Consider the following 26,573-nt stretch of genomic DNA (forward strand, 5'->3'; position numbering starts at 1 on the left):
AATTTAAGCACAAACCAATAGCAATAACTTCAACTTTTACTTGAAATGTGTCTCAACTTTGAAAGCATATGACTTTTAATTCACATTTCTTAGCTATTTCTCAAGAGAAGGCTTGCCTTGATTTTTGTTCTCTCGGAAATAAAGATAGTCTTGAATTCAGATAAGTGATAGCCCACTTCTTTTGAAAACCTTTGGTGTTTTTAAAAGCAAAACTTTTGCAACAGTTCTGACTTTATTTATAGGAACTTCTTCATACATAATTTATATATTTGGCTGAAAGAATGATAGAATCCAGTATTTTTCTGGTTGTATACAGGAGGAAATCCAAACATCTGTTTTGCTTTTATTTTTTTGAAGATGGTCTTGTGTAACTGGTATTCACCAAAATTAAAAAGCACTTTCTAAAATAGCTAAATAAAAAGTATGCTTGAATACAGTGGGACAAAAAAGTATTTAGTCAGCCACCAATTGTGCAAGTTCTCCCACTTAAAAAGATGAGAGAGGCCTGTAATTTTCATCATAGGTATACCTCAACTATGAGAGACAAAATGGGGGGAAAGAATCCAGGAAATCACATTGTAGGATTTCTAATGAATTAATTCGTACATTCCTCGGTAAAATAAGTATTTGGTCACCTACAAACAAGCAAGATTTCTGGCTCTCACAGACCTGTAACTTCTTCTTCCACTTGTTACCTGTATGAATGGCACCTGGTTGAACTTGTTATCAGTATAAAAGACACCAGTCCACAACCTCAAACAGTCACACTCCAAACTCCACTATGGCCAAGACCAAAGAGCTGTCGAAGGACACCAGAAACAAAATTGTAGACCTGCACCATGCTGGGAAGACTGAATTTGCAATAGGCAAGCAGCTTGGTGTGAAGAAATCAACTGTGGGAGCAATTATTAGAAAATGGAAGACATACAAGACCACTGATAATCTCCCTCGTTCTGGAGCTCCACACAAGATCTCACCCCGTGGGGTCAAAATGATCACAAGAACGGTGAGAAAAAACCCAGAACCACACGGGGGGACCTAGTGAATAACCTGCAGAGAGCTGGGACCAAAGTAACAAAGGCTACCATCAGTAACACACTACGCCGCCAGGGACTCAAATCCTGCAGTGCCAGACGTGTCCCCCTGCTTAAGCCAGTACATGTCCAGGCCCGTCTGAAGTTTGCTAGAGAGCATTTGGATGATCCAGAACACGATTGGGAGAATGTCATATGGTCAGATGAAACCAAAGTAGAACTTTTTGGTAAAAACTCAACTCGTTGGGTTTGGAGGAGAAAGAATGCTGAGTTGCATCCAAAGAACACCATACCTACTGTGAAGCATGGGGGTGGAAACATCATGCTTTGGTGCTGTTTTTCTGCAAAGGGACCAGGATGACTGATCCGTGTAAAGGAAAGAATGAATGGGGCCATGTATTGTGAGATTTTGAGTGAAAACCTCCTTCCATCAGCAAAGGCATTGAAGATGAAAAGTGACTGGGTCTTTCAGCATGACAATGATCCCAAACACTGCCTGGGCAATGAAGGAGTGGCTTCGTAAGAAGCATTTCAAGGTCCTGGAGTGGCCTAGCCAGTCTCCAGATCTCAACCCCATAGAAAACCTTTGGAGGGAGTTGAAAGTCCGTGTTGACCAGCGACAGCCCCAAAACATCACTGCTCTAGAGGAGATCTGCATGGAGGAATGGGCCAAAATACCAGCAGCAGTGTGTGCAAACCTTGTGAAGACTTACAGAAAATGTTTGACCTCTGTCATTGTCAACAAAGGGTATATAACAAAGTATTGAGATGCACTTTTGTTATTGACCAAATATTTATTTTCCACCATAATTTGCAAATAAATTCGTTAGAAATCCTACAATGTGATTTCCTGGATTCTTTCCCCCCATTTTGTCTCTCATAGTTGAGGTATACCTGTGATGAAAATTACAGGCCTCTCTCATCTTTTTAAGTGGGAGAATGTGCACAATTGGTGGCTGACTAAATACTTTTTTGTCCCACTGTATGTGCAAGAGTGAAAGATTGTAAAAGCTGTCAGGGTTTCTACTCAATTGAAAAAGTAGCTTTTCTAATCTACAATTTGTTTGTGTATAACAGGAGCACAGTGGATCCACTGTCCCCTCTATCTTGAATAGGATGCAGACCAACCAGACTCCACCTACATACAATAAGACCAATAAATTCACTGATGGGTTTCAAAACATTGTGGATGCTTACGGCATTGGAACCTATCGTGAGATTAATCCAGGTACTTGCATGCATCCTATGAAACTGTCTAGCTTCTGATCATTTGTTTTGATTTGTCTCTTTTCTGACTTATTCTCTTGCATCAATTTAATTTACAGAAAGAATCTGAAGCAAATAAAAAATCAATATTTCTGTCGATTCTGTCAATTCTATGTATCAATTCTATGATTTAAAACAGACTCAGCTTTATTTTATATTACTGGAAAATTGCAAAGGAAGTTTAACATAATAAGTTTTGAGTTCCAGAGAAGAAGCCTATTTAAAAGAGGAAGTTGACATTTTGTTTTCATGTTAAGTTGGCAAATTTATTTTTAAAATCGAATCCGTTTTCTTGTACATGCCTTTTAATAATTCTGTATTTTTCCCTAGTATAATACTTTTTTTCTCTGTAAGCCCATTTTAGAGCTTTTTATAAGTGGCGAACTACGCCAAAAGTAGATAAGTATATAAAAGCATCTAATTAGATGATGGAGTTGAAGTGCAGCTAGGGAAAATTGATATTAAAGAGGGCATTAAATTAATTGGTCTGCCAGCTCCTCCTCGAGAGACCATTTTGAATCCCAGTAAATACACGTATAGAATGGTCTGGTAAGCAACATTTACTCTATTTTCAAAATGTATCAAGTGAAATCTGTCAACAGAGTTCTTAAACAAATTTGGCAGTCATAAGATAAGAGATGTCCTCTTATACGCTATTTAAATTTTTTATTCTGATCCATGGTATGACCGTTTATAAAACTTCGCTCTACAGTTCTAGTGATATTAAAAGTATTATAAAGTTGGAAAGTGCAATCAAAATAATAAAACGAGCAGCAATCTTCTGAGAAAGGATTACAACATTTGGGACTGTTTACTTAGAAAACTGTTATATACAAAGGGACAAGAGAAAAATGTATGGAGAAAATAAACTTTTCCTCAATCATAATTGCAGAACTCAGAAATAATGTTAACTACAACCACTAAGGAATTATCATCATGCTTCTAGAAACCATAGCAGTATGTAATGGTTTAGAGAGGAAAAAAGTTGCATTACTGATGTTCTATATCCCACCTATTTCATTTTTTCACTTTTATGTTTTTTTATCACTTCTAGTACTTTATATCCATTGAGTTGTATTTTTTACCCATCCCAGACAATATTTATCCATAATATTTTATACCTCACTTATCCCAGAATGCTGATGTGAAAAAGATAGTTATACTTATTTGTGCAAGGGATTCAGTTCCAAAATTATGAAGTCTATCTTAACAATAGATAGACTAAACTGGCTTGTATGCAATTTGTATGCAACTTTTTACCTTGTCGGAGCTAGGGTGGGTGCGGCCTCCGCATGATGCAACTGGCCCACACAGTGGCAGTTTGACACCCCTGCTCTAGAGCATTGTTTCAAAACTGTTTCATTCTGTTAAATAGTTTTTAATGTCCCATTCTTTCAGCTCCATACACAATCATAACCTTCCCATTCTTATTTGCTGTGATGTTTGGAGATTTTGGCCACGGCATTCTTATGACACTTTTTGCTGTCTGGATGGTGATCAGAGAGAGCCGCATTCTGTCACAAAAGAGTGATAATGAGGTAATTTGACTACTGACTTCAGAAGTTAAGATGTAAATTTGAAGGCAGGCTCTCACGGAACTTTTTTAGTAGTTTGCAATTTGAGCAGCTTTTATTTCTCAGCCTTTTATTTTATATTCAGTTGGAGAAAAATGCTTTGTCCTCTTTGGAACTCGTGTGTGGAAGATATTTCTGCTATGTGTCTTTACGTAAAACGATAGATATTTCAGTATGCAGTTTGTTCTTCTGAATCAGAACTGAGACCATTCAAGCCTTTGAAGGGATAGAGCAAAGTTAAGTAGCCTTAAGTTAGAAGCCATATGGAGCATCAAAACTTGATGGAACTTATGGCACTAAATGTTTAGGTGAGAGAGGGGACAGTTAAGGAGCAAAATGTACTCCATAAAATCTCCTTCTAAACATCAAGCCAAACTTTCCAATTTGGGGTGAAGATTTAAGGGGCAAAACATATGTCTTAACTATCTGCAAGGCCAGAGGAATCATTTTCATTCTTTGAAACCTACGTCTTCCTAGAAAAATGCAAAAAAGTCCCATCCCTTAAAGAAATCAAGAGGTTATAATAATGGTCTAAAGCTGAAAAACACTGTCTATTTGGGAGTCAAAGGAAGATGCTTGGCAGCATACTTTTGTATTATTAGTGTAACAGTATCATTGTCACATATTTTCAGTTCATTTTTTAAATTTCTCTTCTCTTTCCCTTCCCCTAATCTTCTTTCCTAACTTGGACAGATATTCAACATTATTTTCAGTGGCCGCTACATTATACTGCTGATGGGTGCTTTCTCCATTTATACTGGCCTGATCTATAATGACTGTTTCTCAAAGTCACTCAATATGTTTGGCTCATCTTGGAGTGTCCGACCAATGTTTCAGAAATCCAACTGGACGTAAGTGATGAGACACCTGCAAAGGCAAGGGATAGCAAAATATTTGGGAAACAGCTTGAAGAGGTTTGGTAAATGATTAGTTGATAAAGGACATGGAAACGATAGCATAACATCATTTAATGGTTTCTCTTTTATAACTGTGTCAGGTACATTGATTTTGCAATGTCTATTCTGCTCTGCTCAGATATTCGTGCGCTAACTTTTTTCCCCTTTCTCTACAGAGAAGACCTTCTCCAGGAATATTCTATGCTTCAACTTAATCCTGCCATTGAGGGTGTCTTTGGTGGAGCATATCCCTTTGGCATTGATCCAGTATGAACCACCATTTTCTATTTTCCCTTCCCCTTCCCTTTTACTTCACGTTGCTTCCCCTTCCCCACATTCCCATTTTACCCTTTATTAATTAAGAGATATCAAAGTATCAAAAATGTCTGATTCACTGGATAAAAAGATAATTAGTTTTGTTTACTGAATGTTAAGAGATTATCATTACATTATACAGAATGAGATGATAGAATTTTAGATTTCATCCTGGTCTTTAAAGATTACATTTTAAAAAATGTTTTCCACATACATCAGTAGTATACAACTTGTATTATGCTCTCCTGAAATGCTGAATCATCCAAAAATACAGGCAATCCTAGCTATGTCTAAAATGGATGGGGCACTCATCTGGACTACCAGAATTCCCTTCACATTCAAATCCTTTTATAGAAATGTCTCAGATTCTTTCTCTAGTCATGAGGTCCTTAAACTGGTGCTGTTGAATTGGTTATGCAAAGTGAGAATTGGTTTTCTGTTCCTTTACTTTGGTCTAACCATTAAACTTTACTCTTTTGAGTAAATAACATTTTGAAAGAAAGTATGAAATGAATACTGTTCATCTGTCCATCAGCACAATAATTCTCTGATAACTAAGTAGAACAGGGCCAGGTTTAGCTCAGAGGAAAAACCAACAAATGAAAGATCGTGTTTAAAAATTAAGCTGGGGGATTGCAGAAGAAAAAAATCCTAAAAATTCACCCAGTGTATCTTTGTGGGAGAGGCACTTGGGCAGTGATTCAACATGTTGCGACGGTTCCATTCTAAGCCCTTTACTCAAGTCACATGAACCAGAGTGGAATGAGTGCTTCCCAGTGCTTATATGAATAGAACTTATGGTCATTGCTGGAAAGAGGTTGGAAAGAATTCCAGATGCCATGGTTTACCTTTTGCCCTGTTTTGTTTAATCTATTTTGTCTAGATCTGGAATATTGCTACCAACAAGCTGGTGTTCCTTAACTCCTTCAAAATGAAGATGTCAGTAATTCTGGGCATCATCCACATGATGTTTGGTATCACACTTAGTCTGCTAAACCATATGTGAGTGTGTTCCATTTAATTAAATTATAAAAAAACTAGAGGATATGGAAATAATGACAGAATATTCATTTTAAGTTATTTTTACTCTGCTCCAAATAATTTTTATGAACAGCCAGAAGTCATGCAATTGAATTTTTTAAAAAACAAAGAATTGTTCTTATAACATATTGTTACCAAGGTAGCTAAATCAACATGTTCATAAAATTGCTGGAAGTTAAATATCGAAGAGGTCTTGGAATTTATCATTCAATAAGTAAATTTATTTAATCTTGCTTGAATCAAATTGTTTACATTTAGCACAGTATGCATATTAACTAAATTATTAATTTCACAATCTGTTGGCTGAAAGAACTGTCTAATTTTTCATAATTTTTTCCTAAGTATTTCCTAATATTTTTCCTAAAATATTTTTTTCATACCTCTATAGTTATTTTAAGAAACCTCTGAATATCTTCCTTGGCTTTATCCCTGAAATTATCTTCATGTCTTCATTGTTTGGATATTTGATCATCCTTATCTTCTATAAGTGGGCAGCATACAATGCTAAGAACTCCATGTATGCACCAAGTCTTCTTATTCACCTCATCAACATGTTCCTCTTCTCCTATGACAAAGATGCCAAAATGCTTTATAGTGGGCAGGTAGGTAGTCTAGTCTTTGTAGGGCAGAAGTCCCCAACCTGTAGGCTGCGGCCCACTATCGGTCTATGGCCACTAGGCCGCATGAGTGGCTGGCCAGTGAGTGCGCATGTGTGCGTACATTCACCCCTCCCCACTTGTGCTAGCATCGCCGTAAGGGTTGTCATGAGGGTTGTGCGTACACTAGCACAGGAGCACGGGAACTAGCATCACCGTGAGGGTCCCTGTGAGGGTTGTGCAGGTGCTCGTGTGGCCGCAAGGGTCAGGCGCTAGCATTGCCACAAGGGTTACGGGTGCTAGCGTCACCGTGAGCATTGTGCATGCTCTTGCAACCCTGTTTGCATCCCATGCATGCTCGGCGCCCCGTTTGCAGTGTGTATGCATGTCCCAGTTTGCATGTGTGTATGTGCACGTACAGATGCCTGCCCCTCCCTTTCGTTTCAGGTCACCAACCAAGAAAGTTTGGGGACCTCTGCTATAGGGCACTTTTTATTCATTTTGGGGTTTAAATGAGCTATCCTTGGGGAGAGAGGAAAAATGCCAAACCTTATTTGATGTCACATTACCAGTTAGTACAGTCTTTGGGGAAAAAAGACCCAGTTTGTTCTAGTGGTTAAGACTCCAGGCTAGAAAAGTATGAGTTCTAGGCCTTGTTTACTTATAAAAGCCAGCTCTCTCCCAATCCACAGTGTTAGGTATGGGCAGCAAGCTGGTTGGTCAGTTGCTGTAACAACTAATAGTATTTGATTCATTTGAAAAGTGACCCTGCACTTGCAGGAAAAACTTTAGATAGGAAGAAAACAATATTTGGAAAATATTGGGCAAGATACCGTATATACTTGAGTATAAGCCGACTCGAGTATAAGCCGAGACCCCCAATTTCACCCCCAAAAACTGGGAAAAGTTGTTGACTCGAGTATAAGCCGATCCGCCGTTCTGCAAGCCTCCGCCGCCGGCGGAGGCTGGATCCGCGCTCTGCAAGCCTCTGCCGCCAGCAGAGGCTCGATCCGCCATTTTGCAAGCCTGAATACACAGGAATACCCTGTGTGGCCGCGGCTCTCGGGGAAGCCCTGGCTGTCCGCTTCCTCGCTCCACGCTGCCATTCGGGGCCCGCACGTTCCCCGGGCAAATCGCGGCGCCCAGCAGGCGAGGAAACACGCCCGCTCCAGTCGCCCCCCCTTCCCTCAGGAGACGCGAAGAAAGTGACCGCCCGGAGCTTACCGAGGACTTGTGCGCGGCCGAGGCTTCGGTGCTTCCAGGATCACGCGCACCTCTCCCAAGCCGCCGCCGTCCGGAGACCTGCCGAAGTTTGGGGAGGTTTGGGGAGGTGCGCGCGCACCTCCCCAAACCTCCCCAAACGTCGGCAGGTCTCTGTTCCTCCGCGCAGACCTGCCGACGTTTGGGGAGGTTTGGGCGCCTCCCCAAACCTCCCCAAACGTCGGCAGGTCTCCGTTCCTCCTGCCGACGTTTGGGGAGGTTTGGGCACCTCCCCAAACCTCCCCAGGTCTCCGTTCCTCCGCGCAGACCTGCCGACGTTTGGGGAGGTTTGGGCGCCTCCCCAAACCTCCCCAGGTCTCCGTTCCTCCTGCCGACGTTTGGGGAGGTTTGGGCACCTCCCCAAACCTCCCCAGGTCTCCGTTCCTCCGCGCAGACCTGCCGACGTTTGGGGAGGTTTGGGCGCCTCCCCAAACCTCCCCAAACGTCGGCAGGTCTCCGTTCCTCCTGCCGACGTTTGGGGAGGTTTGGGCACCTCCCCAAACCTCCCCAGGTCTCCGTTCCTCCGCGCAGACCTGCCGACGTTTGGGGAGGTTTGGGTGCCTCCCCAAACCTCCCCAGGTCTCCGTTCCTCCTGCCGACGTTTGGGGAGGTTTGGGCGCCTCCCCAAACCTCCCCAGGTCTCTGTTCCTCCGCGCAGACCTGTCGACGTTTGGGGAGGTTTGGGCGCCTCCCCAAACCTCCCCAGGTCTCCGTTCCTCCTGCCGACGTTTGGGGAGGTTTGGGCACCTCCCCAAACCTCCCCAGGTCTCCGTTCCTCCGCGCAGACCTGCTGACGTTTGGGGAGGTTTGGGCGCCTCCCCAAACCTCCCCAGGTCTCCGTTCCTCCTGCCGACGTTTGGGGAGGTTTGGGCGCCTCCCCAAACCTCCCCAGGTCTCCGTTCCTCCTGCCGACGTTTGGGGAGGTTTGGGCACCTCCCCAAACCTCCCCAGGTCTCCGTTCCTCCGCGCAGACCTGCCGACGTTTGGGGAGGTTTGGGCGCCTCCCCAAACCTCCCCAGGTCTCCGTTCCTCCTGCCGACGTTTGGGGAGGTTTGGGCGCCTCCCCAAACCTCCCCAGGTCTCCGTTCCTCCGCGCAGACCTGCCGACGTTTGGGGAGGTTTGGGCGCCTCCCCAAACCTCCCCAGGTCTCCGTTCCTCCTGCCGACGTTTGGGGAGGTTTGGGCACCTCCCCAAACCTCCCCAGGTCTCCGTTCCTCCGCGCAGACCTGCTGACGTTTGGGGAGGTTTGGGCGCCTCCCCAAACCTCCCCTGGTCTCCGTTCCTCCTGCCGACGTTTGGGGAGGTTTGGGCGCCTCCCCAAACCTCCCCAGGTCTCCGTTCCTCCGCGCAGACCTGCCGACGTTTGGGGAGGTTTGGGCAGGTCTGCGCGGAGGAACGGAGACCTGGGGAGGTTTGGGGAGGCGCCCAAACCTCCCCAAACGTCGGCAGGAGGAACGGAGACCTGCCGACGTTTGGGGAGGTTTGGGGAGGCGCCCAAACCTCCCCAAACGTCGGCAGGTCTGCGCGGAGGAACGGAGACCTGGGGAGGCGCCCAAACCTCCCCAAACGTCGGCAGGAGGAACGGAGACCTGGGGAGGTTTGGGGAGGCGCCCAAACCTCCCCAAACGTCGGCAGGTCTGTGCGGAGGAACGGAGACCTGGGGAGGTTTGGGGAGGTGCCCAAACCTCCCCAAACGTCGGCAGGAGGAACGGAGACCTGCCGACGTTTGGGGAGGTTTGGGGAGGCGCCCAAACCTCCCCAAACGTCGGCAGGTCTGCGCGGAGGAACGGAGACCTGGGGAGGTTTGGGGAGGCGCCCAAACCTCCCCAAACGTCGGCAGGAGGAACGGAGACCTGCCGAGGTTTGGGGAGGCGCCCAAACCTCCCCAAACGTCGGCAGGTCTCCGTTCCTCCGCGCCCTGCCTGCCTGCTTCTTTCCGCTGCGGAAAGAAGCAGGCAGGCAGGGCGCGGAGGAACGGAGACCTGCCGACGTTTGGGGAGGTTTGGGGAGGTGCGCGCGCACCTCCCCAAACCTCCCCAAACTTCGGCAGGTCTCGGACGGCGGTGGCTTGGGAGAGGTGCGCGCGATCCCGGAAGCACCAAAGCCTCGGCCGCGCACAAGTCCTCGGTAAGTTTTTTTGTTGACTGGAGTATAAGCCGAAGTGGAATTTTTCAGCCCAAAAAGTGGGCTGAAAAATTCGGCTTATACTCAAGTATATACGGTATATTAAAACAACTCCCAGTTGTTTCAATGCGATTTGTATCAGGACATTTGGCAGAGAGAAATTTTTAGTGATAAAACTTTGTAGTTCCTTTTCAATAAGCTAGAATTTAAATTCTGATTAACAGCAGGTTCACAGACATTTTAGCAATGGTTCAGTGTCTCCCATGGATGGCTTGGTTAGGCTTTGTTACCAAGTTCAAGTGAGGGGCCTTATATCCCACAATTGTCATTTTGCTCCTAAATGTGCAATGCAGCTACTGTCATTAAAATCTTATTTACTTTTAGTGGAGATGTCATAGATTGTCCTATTTTTCTTACAGAAAGGTCTTCAGTGTTTCCTGGTGGTAGTTGCATTTCTGTGTATCCCATGGATGCTGGTTGCTAAACCCTTGATTCTTCGCAAACAGTATTTGCAAAGAAAGCATTTGGTGAGTGACTATAAGAATTTTTTCCTAAGAATCTTTTTATTCATTCAAGTATGGAGGTTTGATTCAATTTTCTACAATGGAGAACTGCATGCAGATGAGTCTTATCCTCGGTTATTTTCTGGTCTATGCTAAGGAACAGGTACACCCATAACTGCCTATTATTGTCTGAATCTGTCTCCTGAAATCTTGATCCATATGCATGTATTTGCCACATAGGAATCCAAAGAGCGACTTAGATATTCCCAGCCCTGAGGGATGCTTGATGTTTCCTTTTAAATGGTAGACACTTCTGTCACAAATATTTTTTCACTCTACTTTTGGTTTAGAAGATGTTAGCTGTATAGAGAAGGATGCTGCTTTTTAAGGAAACATAGCCCTCACAAACCTTTGGATATGTTTTGAGTTTGTTTTCTTTTTAAATCTAGAACCGTAAAAGGAAATTTGTCTTACTGGCATGTTACTGCAATAATGGGCCAGGCAGCCTAAAAGACAGACTGCCCCCATGATTCTCCAAAGATCTGACTCTGGCTTCCAGATCTGTTGTTCTTGTGGCAAGTACATTGTTAAGATGCAACTGCCCTTCAAAGTGCAGCTCAGTTAAAGACAATCCCTCTTCCTTTTCTGACCCTCTCATTTTCCCATGACCCCTCCATTTGTCTCCCCTTTTTTTCTCTTGTTTTTCTTCTCCTTTCCTGCTTTCTTTTCTTCCATTCACTATCAGGAAGGGCAGCCTGAGGAACCCCATGTCAGCCCAGGCCAGAGTCCGCAGGCAATAGAGGCAGCAGCGGCTGCAACAGTGAGTGGATTAAAAGATGCCACCTATACACATGACGAAAACAGAAGGTGTCAGGAGCTTTGGAAAGTATCTACCCTGAGGAAGAGAAATAGCACAGTTGCCTTTTCCTCAGAAAGATACAGTCCAATCATCTCATTCATTTCAAATTCTACATGCACAAATATAGGAAATGATACAATCTAAGTTTATATCCAGAGGGCCCTGCAGTTATATTGCAGAAGGTTTTGGCATGTTTTAAAGCATGTGCTTACTATTTTAGAGTGCCAGCCAGGGTTTTTTTGGAATTAATTATTCCTTTGTACCCTTATCCCTAGTTGCATACATCCTCTCTGAATGCAGATTGTAAAGGAAAAGGGCAACAATGAAAAAGTGCAATTTAAAGGAAGCTTGCCCACTGATACACTTCTTATTGTGGGATCCCTGATAATGTTCTGAAGAACTTCAGAGTTTCTGGGAAAATAATTTGAAAAACACATTATAGTACTTCATTAAAAGTCATCACAATCTGAAAAGAATACCCCCTGTTTTGTATTTGCTGTTGGTTTTTCCATAGTTGACAGCTTTTTCCTCCTTCTATTACAATCCAACCCAGCATTCCTCTTTCCAACATATTTTAAATTTTTCATACTATTTTTAAAAAATTACAATTATATGGTAATGTTTTTGCAGTAGTACCATCTATTCTAATTTTGCCTTGGCAGTCATCTCTATTTCTATGTATACTTCAGGAATCCCTGTGATAGTGCATTGAACTATACTGTAGACTGTCATTCACTGAAGTGGATAGAATCGTATATAATTTGATAGCTTCTTAACTGTTAAGCAGTTTCTTCTGTTTTAAACTCCTGGCTGTCGTAAAAATCATGTGAATATCATGACTTCTTGTTGAAGTATTTTGTTCTTGGGATAAATCATATGATTACTTCTTTAAAATTCAGGGATGTTATTTAACAATACAACATATTTGCAGTCTTGCTTTGTAAACTGGAATTATAAACTATATATAAAGCCCAGAATCTTAAGTATTACCTCATTTTATCTGAGATCAAGGCTGATTTCTCAGGCTCAGGTTACAGAGCCAAAGTTAAAAACATTGCAGCTGCTTTACTGAGTCAAAGGTCAGTACTATTTGCTAACCAGTAATATTCCTATGGAAATTTACAAAATAACACATTAAATCTTAAGAAACTTCTAATTTTACCTGGGAACAAGGATTATTTCCAATCTCAAGTGTACAAAGTCAAGCTTAAGTACATAAGAATTATTTTGTTGAGTCAAATCAAGTTGTAGTACCCTGCTTGCTAACCAATCAGAAACTCATGAGAGCCTATGGGAATGACATGAAGGTGGAGGCTTTTTCAATATTTGATTTTCAAGAGTGTCTGCTTATACAAAGGGTTTCTGCAGTGTGAAGATTTGCAGACAATAGTTGCATCAGTAGTTGTGCAGTATTTTAATCAGAATAATCTGGAATAGGACGGAATTAACTGTACAGTAGATAGGATGTTTGGTGATCAGCTAATGAGGATATTATGTGATGTTTCACTTTCCTAAGTAAATGTGAGCTTCCTCATTTTTCTCAGTAAATAATTTGAATTTGCTTGGCAATCAGCTAGAGTAAGTCTATGAAAAGTATATTTTTAAGATTAAGAGGAACATAAAACATGTAAATGATTTTTCATGTTATTGCTTTTGTAATGATCTAATGGAGAAACCAATGCTTGTAATTTGGGTAGAGCTGCATTTGCTAAAGTTGAGAGTGTCAAATGTCTAAACATATTCAGAGGACTTCTGGTTTTGCACTGTAGCAACCGGTCGCGGGCTTGTGGATTCTATGCACCCCCGCGGCTAATTTTACCCTAACTGGGGACCCTAAATGGGTCTACGTTGCCCCGGAGAGGCAACAAAGAAAGAAGGGTGCTCTAGCGATTCTGGAACAGCAGCGGCCATTCCGTTCAACTTGGGGAAAGCCTTCTAACTTGACAAGAGAAAGGCTGGCCGTATTGCATTGACCAGCCCAAGCTACTAGCAACCGAAATCCAAAAGCACTAAGCAGCACAACTGTGAACAGTGTGCTTGAAACTGGGTGAGAAATTTGATCTTCTCTTTTCTATTCTACATTTAATTTCCTGGAAAAGATCCCCAAGAAGCCAAATACCTTTGAAAGGGAAGGAGGGGGATTTCTGCCCCACCCTTATACTAACAGAAGCGGCGAATTAATCTCTTTAGGGAGGATCAAAATATATGGAAGTGAAATAAGTATAAAACCTGAAATTTAAAACTTAAATCTGGATAAATCTAAAATTGTTTGAATGGTTAAGACTCATTTCAAAGATAATTGTTTATTTTGGAAATTGAAAAACAAATAGTTGCTGACACCTAGTGGTAGATGAAGACTATGACAGGTATGACTTTAATATAAGACTTGGCAAAACCTGGGAAAAGCTAATCTGTGTTTGTGACCTTCGAACTTTTAACAACAAAGAACAGCTGTGACAAAAAAAAGACAGTAATCTGGGCTGTAGACAAAGAGAGAATTATACATTTCAGAAAAAAATCTTTTTTGAACTATTTGGATTGTTGTTGTTAGCTGCAAAGTCATGTCCGACCCATTGCGACCATATGGACAACGTTCCTCCAGGCCTTCCTGTCCTCTACCATCTTCTGGAGTCCATTTAAGCTCACGCCTACTGCTTCAGTGACTCCATCCAGCCACCTCATTCTCTGTCGTCCCCTTCTTCTATTGCCCTCAATCTTTCCCAGCATTAGGCTCTTCTCCAGTGATTTGGATTACAAATATCTATTTAATTGGGACTCTAAAGCTATTTGCAGAGAAAAGAAAGGAAGAGAAAAACTCAATTTCTTGGCCATCATGGATCAGAGATATGTAGAAAGAACACATCAAGAAAACATAAATACTTCACAGGAGGAGATATATAGTATACTGCAACTAATTCAAACACAATGGCTTTAAACCACAAAGAAATCTAAAATAACTTTGAAAATATAAATCTATCTATTTCTAAGTTAACTCTACAACAAAAAATTCCCAGAAAACAATAACAGAGAAGGAGCAGATAAAACAGATTACCTGTCATGCCTCCGTAGGAGTCTGAATCTGCTGAGGAAAATGAGCTGGAACTGGACCCTATGGAGGTTGAGGGAGAGGTCTCTATGGCTTCAGAGGAATGTGGGGAAGAGCAGGCCAGGGCCTTTCAGGATTGGGACAAGATGACCATGAGAAACAGAGCTCAAGCCATGAGCAAGGGCCACCCCCTCCTGATCCTAGAGCATGGAGAGTGGAGAGAAGGAGGTAACAATGCAGGTAGGCTCAATTACTTGGGAGGAGAGCGCCTTGCCCCACTCCACAAGGCACACCTGGAGACTAAGACTTAAGGAGACGCTGTGGGGAGGAGCATTTGTCAGGAACAAACGCTGATTTCTTGGAGTTTTGTGTGCTGTTGCTGATCTTGGAAACAATTCTCTGATCTCTTCTTCTTGTGATTTTCTGCTTGGAAACCCTGAAACTTTGACCATTGGATTGGCTGACAAACTTGATTTATGTTTAAAGACCTCGGATTGTATTTTGGCTTCTCTTCTGAAACTGCTCAGGCAAGCTGTGTTAGATTTTGGATGTACCGTAGTTTCTGGCGTATAAGACTACTTTTTAACCCATGAAAATCTTCTCAAAAGTCAGGGGTCATCTTATACGCCGGGTGCTGAAAATTTAGGGACAGGGCTGGCTGGAAAACCTGGAGCGGATCTCCCATTTAGTCTGCGCAGGGAAAGCGGGACCAATTGGAGAAGAAGCTGCAGTCTGTGATTTTTTACAGGCTGGGGTCTGGGCGTCTTTCCTTCTAAAGTTGAAGAGTAGCTGTAGTATATCCCAACTTGAAAGGCAGGTGGGGAAGGCAGCAGCCAGAGCAGTGGCTTAGCTCTAAGGACACATTTGACTCAGGAACTGGGCGGGCTGGCTAGAAAACCATTTGGTCTTTTTTTAAAAAAAATCCCATTTATATCCTGCCCTTCTCCGAAGACTCAGGGTGGCTTACAATTTAAAGCACAAATCAATGTGCTTAGCAATAGCCTTCATTCTGTGTATATGCCTGTTTATTAGGGCTTTCATCCCCCCCCCAAGCAGCATTATTACAAAGTCAGCTTATTGCCCCCAACAATCTGGGTCCTCATTTTACCTACCTTGGAAGGATGGAAAGCTGAGTCAACCTTGAGCCTGGATGCGAACCTGCACTAATTGCAGGCAGCTGGTGTTATTTAAGGCTCTGCGCAGGGAAAGCTTTAGAGTGAATTAGGAAAAGTGAAAAAGTGAATTAAGAAAATAGGGAATGGTTGCTGCATGTCATAAGCATTTGAATTAAAATTACCATATTAAAATCAAATCTGATGTTTTTTAATTTTTATTTGGTGTGCGTTGGAAGAGGGGTATATACGGTGAGTATAGCCCAAACCCTATAATTTAACAGGAAATGTAGGGGGTTGTCTTATACGCCCAGTTGTCTTATACGCCGGAAAATACGGTATGTATGTTTCATTCCTTGTTATGTACGTGGCCTTGAGTAAATTACTCTTCTAATCTAACTGTATGTGAAAACTATTTGCAGCCAGAGACTGCTGAAGGTGTGTGTGTCTTACTTTGTTCTGGGGCTTGCCAGAAACGTGGGAGCATTTGGGGAAAATTGGAGCAAATAAAGGGCGGTTTGAACTCTCAGTTGACTGTTTTGCCTCTGTGCTGTGCCCTGGGTCATCACATAAATGGATATAGAATTGAGAATAGAGACTTAAAGATGGAACTTAACAAAACAGGGAAACATGTTTTAATCCTAGTGGAAAAAAATTCACAAGAATTGGAAAAAACAACTTATCCCTTAAGACTACAAAATAAATCTGAGGACAAGAAAACAGATTGGATAAAATGGACTGTAGAGATGTCAGGAACATTGGAGAGAAAGGAAATGATAAGAGAAGCAGAGAGAAAGAAAAAGAAAAAGATTTTCAACAAATGTGGAAAGGCAGAAGCCCCATACAAAGACACTCCACCTGATTTACTTTTTATATCTACAGCAACATATACAAACATACGGAAAAACTTTTTGATTCAGCAAAATACATTGATTAAGAAAGATACTGGCCAAAGGAAAAAGACTAAAGTGGAAACCAAGAAAATAGATGATGGGACTTGTTTGAATATGGTTAAAGAAATAGAAAGGTTTTGGAATATATATGTCATTCTAAGAGGGATGAATTCCCTAAATAACATAGTATACTTTTTCCCCTTTTTTGTTCTCTTTCTTGATATGAATAATATCAAGTTGAAATGACTTAGATCAGGGCTTTTCAACCTTTTCACCCATTGTACCACTTTTAGGATATGGCAACATCCGAGTACCACCAGTCGCCTAGCAAGGTGTCAAAAACTTGATGACCAAAAAAAAAAAAAGGAAAAAAGTGATGAAATACAGGTAGTCCTCAACTTATAACAGTTCGCTTAGTGACTGTTTGAGGTTACAATGGCATTGAAAAAAGTGCCCCCCAAGCCACAGCCGAGCAAGACACCTGCCTGCCCGCCTGGTGGCACTCTTCCTTCTGTCTGAGGTTTTCATTGTTGTGAGCATTTCTTTTGAGGATTGGCAGCAGGGGTGGGGTGGTTGGTTTTTATTCCCCCCTCCCTCTGCTGGGTTGTTGCAGCAAGTTTTGGTCACTTCACATGACCCTGGGACACTGTGACCATCATAAATATGAATCAGTTGCCAAGCATCTAAATGTAAATCACAAGACCCTGGAGATGCTGCAACATTCCAGCTGATCGGTGCTTCTTCTGGGCTCAGCAGAAGCACTGGGATCAGTGCCGAGTTCCAGCTGGAGACTGGTGCTGATCCTGGAGCTCCCAGTGAGTCCTGACAGCCCTGAAGAAGCGCTGATCCTGGCGCTTCCGCTGAGTCCTGACAGCTCTGCAGCTTCAGTTGTCTCTCAGGCTTGTGCAGTGCTGCCACCGATTCAGCTCATTCCCCTCCCCCGCTACCACTTTTCTAGGATGGTCGCATACCACCTGCCAGGTGCCAATGTACCACAGGTGATACCCGTACCACTGGTTGAAAAGCCCTGACATAAAGGAAATTTAAGAAAATTATAATGGATAAAAAATGTTTTGAATAAGAGTTACAGGACCAGATGACTACATGTATTAAATGGAATTTTTAAAGATTAAACATATTTTTATTATGGTTAGAAATAATAAGAAATGTAGGAAATATATATTAGCTTAGGAGGGATATATATTTTAAGTAGTATGTTATTTTTTATGTTTATTCTTGCTCTCCTTTTTTCATTGTTTTATCTATTCCTTAAGAAATGTAAAAGTGTGATATGGTTCATATGGAAAAATAGAGTTAAATTTTTAAATGTAATTAATTTTTGAGAAAATCTTAACCAGTAAGAATACTTAGAATTTGATGGGAGAAACACATTAAAATAAGGAGTGTAACAGGATCTATGATAAGGCAACCAGAATGATTGGGTAGAAAAGAAATATATTGATGTGATTATTATTTTTAGGAATATTGGGAAAAATTATATATTTAACTGTTATCTGTCAAAACAATAATAATTATATTAACTCAATGTTTGCAAAAGAGGATATTTTGGGAAAAGAGGAACTCAACTAAAACCATTATGTGTATTATGGATTATAGAAATCAATTTTTAATTATTGTTTTACAATGTAACCCAGATGACACACTGTTCACCAATTATTAAGTGATTTATGTTTTTAAAAAAATCAATAAAATATATTACAAAAAATGTCTAAACATATTTTTACAATGTGAATTTCCCAGCTTTTGTCTTCAGGCAAGCTGTTAGTGACAACCATGTTTCATATAGAGGCTGGTTTGTCTTGCTATCATTCTTCTATTTGCTAGCAAACAATTATTTTAGCTAATAATTTTGTCTTTTCCTCTTTCTTCTGAATGTTACAAACTTAGTGGGAGATGTATAGATTTTTTTAAAAGAAGCTATGCCAGAAGCCATCTTAGTTTTTCACCTTTTTTATAAGTTAGAAAGGCAAATGCCAGCCCTTTGGGATAGACCAAACTAGAAATCCAAATTTATGAATACTACTTTTATTATAAGTTACAGTAACTAAATCTTACAATTCTGAATGGACTTCCCAATCCCACTTTGTCTCTTGAGAAGTAAGGAAGGTCAAGTCTGAGATGCTTACTCAAATTACATTTCTGCCTTGGACTCAAATTTCTTTTATCTGATTGGTGTCTTGGTTGTGGCACTTCTTGTTCCTCAGGTTTATTTCTAATGCACATTATATCAAACGAAATATGTGCAATTATCTACTTTAGGTGTAAAAATGTGATATCTGAACATGAAAGCTAAAATTAGATGGTTGAAGTTAGTAAAGGATGCTAAAAAGTGTTTTTGGTATTTTTAGAATAAAAGATGGCAAGTAAAAAGCTTAATGAAGACGGTAGAAGGCTAAGAGCTAACAAAGAGGAGATTCAACTGTTCAATTTTTACTTTAGCTCAGTCTTTTCTGAGAGAAGAATATGGTTTCCATTAGCCATTGATAGAGGATAGTTCAGTTTGATAGAAATATTGCCAGTGAATGTATATTGAAACTGAATGAATTAGGATTGTCTGAGCCTAATACACAGATTCTAGGATATTAAAAGAATTTGCTGATAGATTGGCTTAACTTTTTTGATCTGAGAAATGCTGGAGAATAGGGATAGTACCAGATCACTGAAAGATGAAAAATATTCCTTTGTTCAAAATAAGAGAAAAAAAGGAGGATCCAAGAAACAATAGATTGATGCTGATACCTCAGAATATTCTAAAGCAAATAATAAATGAGCCTGAAAGTACTTTGGATAAAATGAAGTGAAATTAATAAAAACTATTGTTTATCATTAATGTCTTTTCAGGTTAATTTTATATTAGTTTTGGTCAAGTAATAGATTGTGGGAATATTGTAGACATAATGCACCTTAAGTAAAGATATGATAAAATATTTGATGACATTCTGGTTTCCAGATTAGTTAAGTACAAGCTACATAATGTGTCTATGTGACTCCATAACTATTCTGAAAACTACTTGTCAACACTTATCAATACTTCTTTATCATGCTGCCTAAGATATCAGTGAGATGTCACAAGATTTAATATTAGGTTATGCACTATTCAGTGTTTCATTAATTACAGATGAAAAGGTGGACCGAATTATAGATAAAGCAAAACTTGGTGGAATACATAAAAGACTGACACAAATTTAAATAATTTTAAAACAGAAAAGTGGGCTCCTAAGACAAATGATTTTTTTTTATTTACTAAGGAAAGCCAATGACTAAGTTCATAATACAAGAAACAAGTCACAAAATGACAATCTTAATGTAAGGAAAAATAAAAAACCCCTTCTTAATAATAAAAGCAATTTGGCAGTGGAATATACTATCCAGAGAGGAGATGGTTTTTTTCTTCACTGAACATTTTCATGAAAGGGACAAACAGTCATATGTAGTTTGGATTTTTGTCTTGACCAAGGCTGGGTCTGAGTCTTAATGGATCCAAATCTATAAGTCAGTGAATTGGAAAATATAAAATATAGGCAGTCCTTGATCTATAACATTTGGTCAATACCATTCCAATTACAACAGCACTGAACAAATGGTGGTTATGACAAGTCCTTGGAATTCCGGCTGTTCCAGCATCCCTGTGGTCACATGATTGCAGTCTGGCTGCTTGGGAACCAGTTCATACTTAAGATCAGTTGCCAAAGGTCCCACAGTCACTTGATTTCCTTTTGCAACCTTCCTTGCCAGTTTTTTTTTTAAATCCCATTTATATCCCGCCCTTCTCCGAAGACTCAGGGCGGCTTACAATCTAAAGCACAAATCAATGTGCTTAGCAATAGTTTCCCCAGAAGTTGACAGGGAAGCCAACAGGGAGGGTTGCAAATCATTGGGGTAGGTTTTCTCCACCTGGGCACTCTCCTCTGTCCCCTCTGGCCTTGTGGTACAACAGCCATCCACACAATCCTGTGCAATCTTTCTGCCATGCTTCTTGCATACCCCACCCATGTCATGCTTATTGCACATCCTTCCCGACCCACTCTGACCCACACGGTGCCTCTTGCACACCCTCATGACGCTCTTGTGCACTTGAGTCATGCTGTGCTTTCCTGCATTCTCTCTGACCTTCCCCAATTCTTCCTAACACTCACCTTTTGTGCAGTCCCTTGCCACATTCAGATCTTCCCCTGAATCCCTGCCCACGCCCTCACTCCATTTCCCAGCTACTTTCTTGCCTGCAGACCTGAGACAACTTCTTTGACTTTGGTTGTGGGAAGCTGGCAGGAAAAGGCCTAACAACCATGGTATTCAGTTAACAGTAGCAACTGGAACTCCAGGGATATGCACTTTATGACCACATTGCTTGGCGATGGAAATTCTGGTCCCAACTGTTGCTGTAAATCAAGGACTATCTATCACCCAACAAATTGTTCCACAAATCTTGTTCCAATGTACATGAGAACTTTTTCTGGAATATACATATGTCTGTCTGTGTGTATCTTTTCTCCTGTGTTGGATGCTTTAGGGAACACTCAATTTTGGTGGGATTCGTGTAGGCAATGGGCCAACTGAGGAAGATGCCGAGATAATCCAGCATGATCAACTCTCCACTCATTCCGAGGATGGTGAAGAGGTATGTCTGCCCTTTAGTACTGTAAAATTTTATGTGGAAAGATTTGTCTAGGATTTGCTGCCTCTTTTGGCTTTGTTCAGACACTAATAAATTCTGCTTTAGATACGTTCCAGTAACAACTAGCTAAAGTGGGTTTTGTACATTTATCATTTTATCATTTTATTATATTTGTATACCGCCCTTCTCCCGAAGGACTCAGGGTGGTGAACAGGGCATATATAAAAATACAGAATACAAAAATTAAAAAGAATTAAATAGTAGCCCACGTCGAGGGCATCACTGGGGTGGTTTGGGGTCGAAATGAAAAGCTGGGTATCATCAGCGTACTGATGATACCCAACTCCAAAACCATGAATGATCTCACCCAGCGGTTTCATGTAGATGTTGAACAGGAACATACAGTACATGGGTTACTTTGTTATATTTTTTTACATTATTCCTTTTTAAAAATGTATTCCATTATTTGAATGTGTTTTTGCACCTTGAAAAGTTGATCTTTTAAATATTGATTAAATTAACCATATGCTTTGGCTGGCAGTCTTACTCTTTTTCAAAGAGGAATGCTAAAATACTACACGTCTGGCTAGCTATGTATTAAACTTGTGTTATCCTTATACAGTATATATTGGGGTTTTGGATAAAAACCTAATGTTTTGAACAGGACATATAACGATGTCATGGCTATGAACTGGATAACCTCATTGTTTATAGCCTGACTTCTTATACTCTGTGGGATAGGGGATATAGTCTTATCATTCTTGGACAATGGAGCATTAGTGCTGGGTTGTTCAAATGAAGAGATGCTTTTGTGATCTCTAATTATACATGACAAGCTCTGTGTTCCTTTGTGTTTTCAAGCCTGCCGTGGAGGAAGTGGTAAGCCTGTAGCCAATTTCTGTTCCTCTATTTATCCAGATTAAATATTCCATGAATTTAAACTATTTTATAGAATTAAATGGAGTTAGTGACTCAGCAGATATTTTTAATCATATGCAAAAATATTTATAATTGTAGATCATTATCAACCATTTTCATATCTTCTACCTAAAAACAAATATGTGCATGAAATATTTGCCTGAAAGATTTTTTTTGCTGAAATTTAGTTTATAAATTGCTGTTTTGAATTGCACAGATTACTAATTATAGGGACTTGCTTTTCATTTGTCTGTCTCAGACCTTGCGCTTTTCAAATCTTCTGCTTTATTTGTTGCATAAAGGTAATAAAATGTGACAAGATCATTCACCTAGAAGTCTTCAGTTAACAGGCCTACACTTACATTGTAGCTAATCAGTTTCTGTTGCATGTTGTCACTTGTGTAGTCACACATCAAAGTTCTGCAGCAATTGCCAGAATTGTTTGCAGCAATCTGTTTTTTAAAAAATCTCTGTTTTAACAAGCTACATTTTATCCAGCTACATAATAAGTTGGAAAGGCAGTGGGGTATGTAATTATCATTATTTGTGTTCCCAATAATGGGACTCCTACGGAAACTTTCATGGTTAAAAAGAGCAGGCAAATGAGTAAGAGCAAGAGATTATCTGCAGACTAAGCTAATCACCCTCTCTTCCTCTCTCTCAGCTATCTCAATAGAAACATCTGTAGAACAAGAATTTGTTGTTTCATTTTGTAATTTGGATTTGTCTTCCAGTGAAATGGTCTCTTCCACCCGGCAGATGCAGAAAATACCTTAGTTTTATTGGCTTTCTGGGAATATACAAAAAAAAATCCTTTTATTGTCTTTTACCCTGCTTAGAAATTGAGCTTGACCGTTCTAACAAAACATATGTAGATCGTATGTGTGTGTTTTTGTGTGTATAAAGAGGGAGAGAGTTTTTCAGTACAGTAAAAATAAACAAGGTATTACAATTAATTTAGGAAAAATTAGGAAAAATTGAACAAACTAGTGAAAAAATAGAAAAAGTTCAAATATGTCTTCCTGCTCTCTATTGAGTAATTATCTGTTGAGCAATTATCATTCTAACCTTTCCCCAAAAATATTTCCATTCAAGCTATATTTAATTCTTCAGAGATTTATTCTAGGATACCTGGTAGCTGTAATGCATTACATAGATTAAGTGTTCAAGTTGCCTAGTCTTCATTCAGTTTCAAGAGTCAAAGCAAACTAAGTTCTTCAAACTGCATTTTAGAATACAGGAGTGAGTGATATTAAAGAAAATTGCTTGTTCGTTATTAATAACCTTTTAAATTTTAAATTGACCAAACATCAGTCACTAGGGGAGAATTTGAAGTAAGGAGAATGAATGTCTCAGTGTGTTAATATTTGCTTTACTATCAATTCAAGATAGACATTGTTGGACAAATCAACTGGAACTTTTTTTGAAAATGTGTATTCAAGGAGGTTCCTAGTAGATTCTGTCCCTAGTGTATCAGCCTCTACTTTGCCCACTTGCTGAATGACCTTTTTGGTTTTTTTGAGGAGCTAGATCTTGGCAGCACATGATTGCAGTAGTTAAAAATAGACCATTTTATTTTGTCTCTGCCAAGAGAAGAGCAGGAACTTTCTGCAGCAGCCATTTGATAACAGGGTCTGATAATGAATCCAAATGCATTGATGGAAATGTAGACAGAGCACATGCAGCACAGATTTTCCAAATATAGCTCTCAGTTTATCTGTGATGTGCTGACTGGGGCAGACCCTTCACAAAGGGACAAAGTAAGCACACTCATTAACCTTTGGACTGCTTATCACAAAGGATTTGTTACACTTGTAGCATAAAATGGATTTTTTTCCATTTTGTTTTTTTTTGCAGCAGAATGTATATTATAATTTAGGCACAAAAAATCATGACAAAATGGTGGGTTGCCATCCTGCATCTATTAAGAATTGTAGCCAAACACAGTTTTAATTATTAGGTTCAGAGTCTTTGTATTAATCCAGTACCTGGTCTGGTCTCTTAAGCAGTTGCTTAATGCAAAAGGAGAAACAGGTTGAGAAACACTGTTCTAACATCAAGCAGTTTTCCCGGCAATGAAAAAAAATCCAGTTCTTCTGTTGTATCTTTTCTCCAGACCTACTCGTGTTTCCCCCCCCCCCCCCTGAGCTGTGATGCTAAATGGATTTAGAATTTCTGGTTGTCTTCAACTTGTGACCACAGTTGGGGCCTGAATCTCAGTCACCAAGTAAGCAATCATTGAGTGAGATGTCCACGTGACTGCTTCACTCAGTGACTGCAGTTCTGACTTGTGGTTGTTAAGTGGGCAGAGCAAAACACTTGTCTGCCATAGGAGGGCAGGCAGCTCCCCTCCTGCTTGGAATGAATGTCTGCACTGAACTGGATAAATGAAGCATTGTAATCTCCACTTCATTTCTACAGCATAGCGCAAGAGCTTCTCTCCACTCCATTCATGGAAGGGAACTTGGGTCTCAAAGATCTGAGCTTCATTTTTGCAGCCCAGCACAAGGTCCCCCTCCCAGCACTTTACCACCCTCCTGGATGGTCTCCCCATCACATTTCTGGGAAAGCCGGAAGATTGAGTTCTTGGTAACCATTTGTAAATGCAAACAAATTGCCAAGTATTCAGGTCATGATTACCTCGCCAGTGTGTGCACGTATGTGTGAGGACACGATGGTTGGAAGTGCTTTATGGATTGTAAAGCTTGATTTCTGAGCTGTTGTAATTTAATAATCATTAAACAACCAACGATGTGTTGAGGGCTACCTGTGGTCCTCCTTTAATGTCTGCTCGTTCAGTGACCATTTGAAAAATAACACTGAACAAGGGGGACTTGTCATAGGTCTTTGGCTCCAGCCATCACAGACCTCCCACAGTCACGTAATCACAATTCGGGTTCTTGGCAACCAGTCACAATCACAATGTTGCAGCACCCCACTGTCACATGATCTTCATTTGGAAACTTCATTCTCAGTTTCCAATAAGCGAAGTCAATAGGAAGTTAGCAGGAGGCTGCAAATGGTGATCATATAATCATGGAAGCTGCAACTTCACAGGATTTGCTTAATGATGGCAACTGGGACAACCAGAACTGCTGTCATAACTTGCAATCATATTGCTTTTCAGTAGATTTCTTGGTCCCAATTATTATTGGTAAGTGAGGACTACCTGTAACCATACATAGTTTTTATAAGTCTGCAGGGTTTGTGCCAGGATGTGAATATATAAAAAATATAATGCAAAACCTCTCAGGATCTAAATAGAATATGTTGTAGCTATAGCAGCAAATCAAATAGACCAGTCAGCATGTCTGTTGTGCTCTTTTCCTTTCAGTATTTTTCATGCATCTCCAGTATATTGTGTAAATGTGTTCTGTAGGGGTATGGAATGTGACTTTGTGCACAGAATTCAGCTTCCTCAGATTTTTATGGTCACTTGGCAGATGAAGCACATTTTTAAACGTTCTTGCTGTAAGTAGTATGTGGAAAGAGCATGGTCAAATGTCTGCTGAAATTGAATTCTATAGAGAGCTGGCCAGATAAACTTAGTCAACAAGGCATCAATTTAGTGTATAGTTAGCTAACCCTAACCCTAACATTTTATTCTAAACCTGTATGGTGCTTATTATAAGACAAATGTGGATAGCATTATGCAAAAACAAGTTTGATAAAGTATCTAAAACTTCTAAATACAAAATACGGAAATCCCTGGGTACCAGTAATTTCAGTGTTTACTTAGCATATTCATGAGGTTAGCTTTGGCTAAGACTATTAAAATCTTCCATAGTTGCCAATAGGAGTCCTGGATTCATTTGATCTTTGTAGTTTGAAATATGTTTTCATGTAACTTAGACATATTTTCAAATAGTGAAACTGCAGTTCATATCTGGTACTTTTAGCTGAGCATCCTCAGTTTTGAAAAGGCTCCAGAAATTCTAAAATAAATCAGCCAAAATAGATGGAATGGCTTAGTATTATTGCTTGTTTAATGTTTAATCTCTCTGGTGACTATTCATCCTTTTGTTACTGCTTTTTAAATCTTATTCATCGTGATTGCTAAACAGCCAGAATTATGAGTGGCTCTTTTTCTAAAGGGCAAATGGTAAGAAAGTGGAAAATTAGCAAATATAATGAAGAAATAGATGAGTTCCTATCCACAGCACCTACTTTATTATTGAAAGTATGAATAATGCTTGTTAATGCTCAAGTCTCACTAAGTCGTGGCAGTCCTATGCTCTTTGACAATTTTTGTCTCCTAGTACCACAGGGGCTTTGAGGAGGCATGGTAATATAGGCCATAGATATATAGAAATAAGAATTATTTCAAAATTTAATGCTGTGCTCTTTACTCCCAATTCATAGTTTTTAGCTGGTTTGCTTCTTTCTTTGGAGAAGCAGCTGTGTTTTGCAGTTCAGTGTTACTTTGCATAAACAATCATTTTATAGTAATTTTATTAGAAGCTACATTTAAAAATATAAAATCTATACAAATTTTAAAA

General features: G+C 40.3%; 1 protein-coding gene across 3 annotated transcripts in view; it reads left to right on the forward strand.

Moving 5' to 3' along the window:
* Nucleotides 1-26,573, forward strand: part of ATP6V0A1 (ATPase H+ transporting V0 subunit a1) — a 73,827-nt gene that overhangs the window by 31,159 nt on the left and 16,095 nt on the right. For all 3 annotated transcript variants that reach the window (XM_081346517.1, XM_081346518.1, XM_081346519.1), the window contains exons 11-18: nucleotides 2,112-2,262; nucleotides 3,699-3,838; nucleotides 4,568-4,725; nucleotides 4,947-5,037; nucleotides 5,969-6,087; nucleotides 6,515-6,728; nucleotides 10,527-10,634; nucleotides 21,052-21,159. In XM_081346517.1, coding sequence (XP_081202643.1) covers nucleotides 2,112-2,262; nucleotides 3,699-3,838; nucleotides 4,568-4,725; nucleotides 4,947-5,037; nucleotides 5,969-6,087; nucleotides 6,515-6,728; nucleotides 10,527-10,634; nucleotides 21,052-21,159 — 1,089 coding nt within the window. The remainder of the gene's footprint in view (nucleotides 1-2,111; nucleotides 2,263-3,698; nucleotides 3,839-4,567; nucleotides 4,726-4,946; nucleotides 5,038-5,968; nucleotides 6,088-6,514; nucleotides 6,729-10,526; nucleotides 10,635-21,051; nucleotides 21,160-26,573) is intronic.

Source organism: Vipera berus (genome assembly GCF_964194415.1).
Source record: "Vipera berus genome assembly, chromosome: Z".
Taxonomy (NCBI): domain Eukaryota; kingdom Metazoa; phylum Chordata; class Lepidosauria; order Squamata; family Viperidae; genus Vipera; species Vipera berus.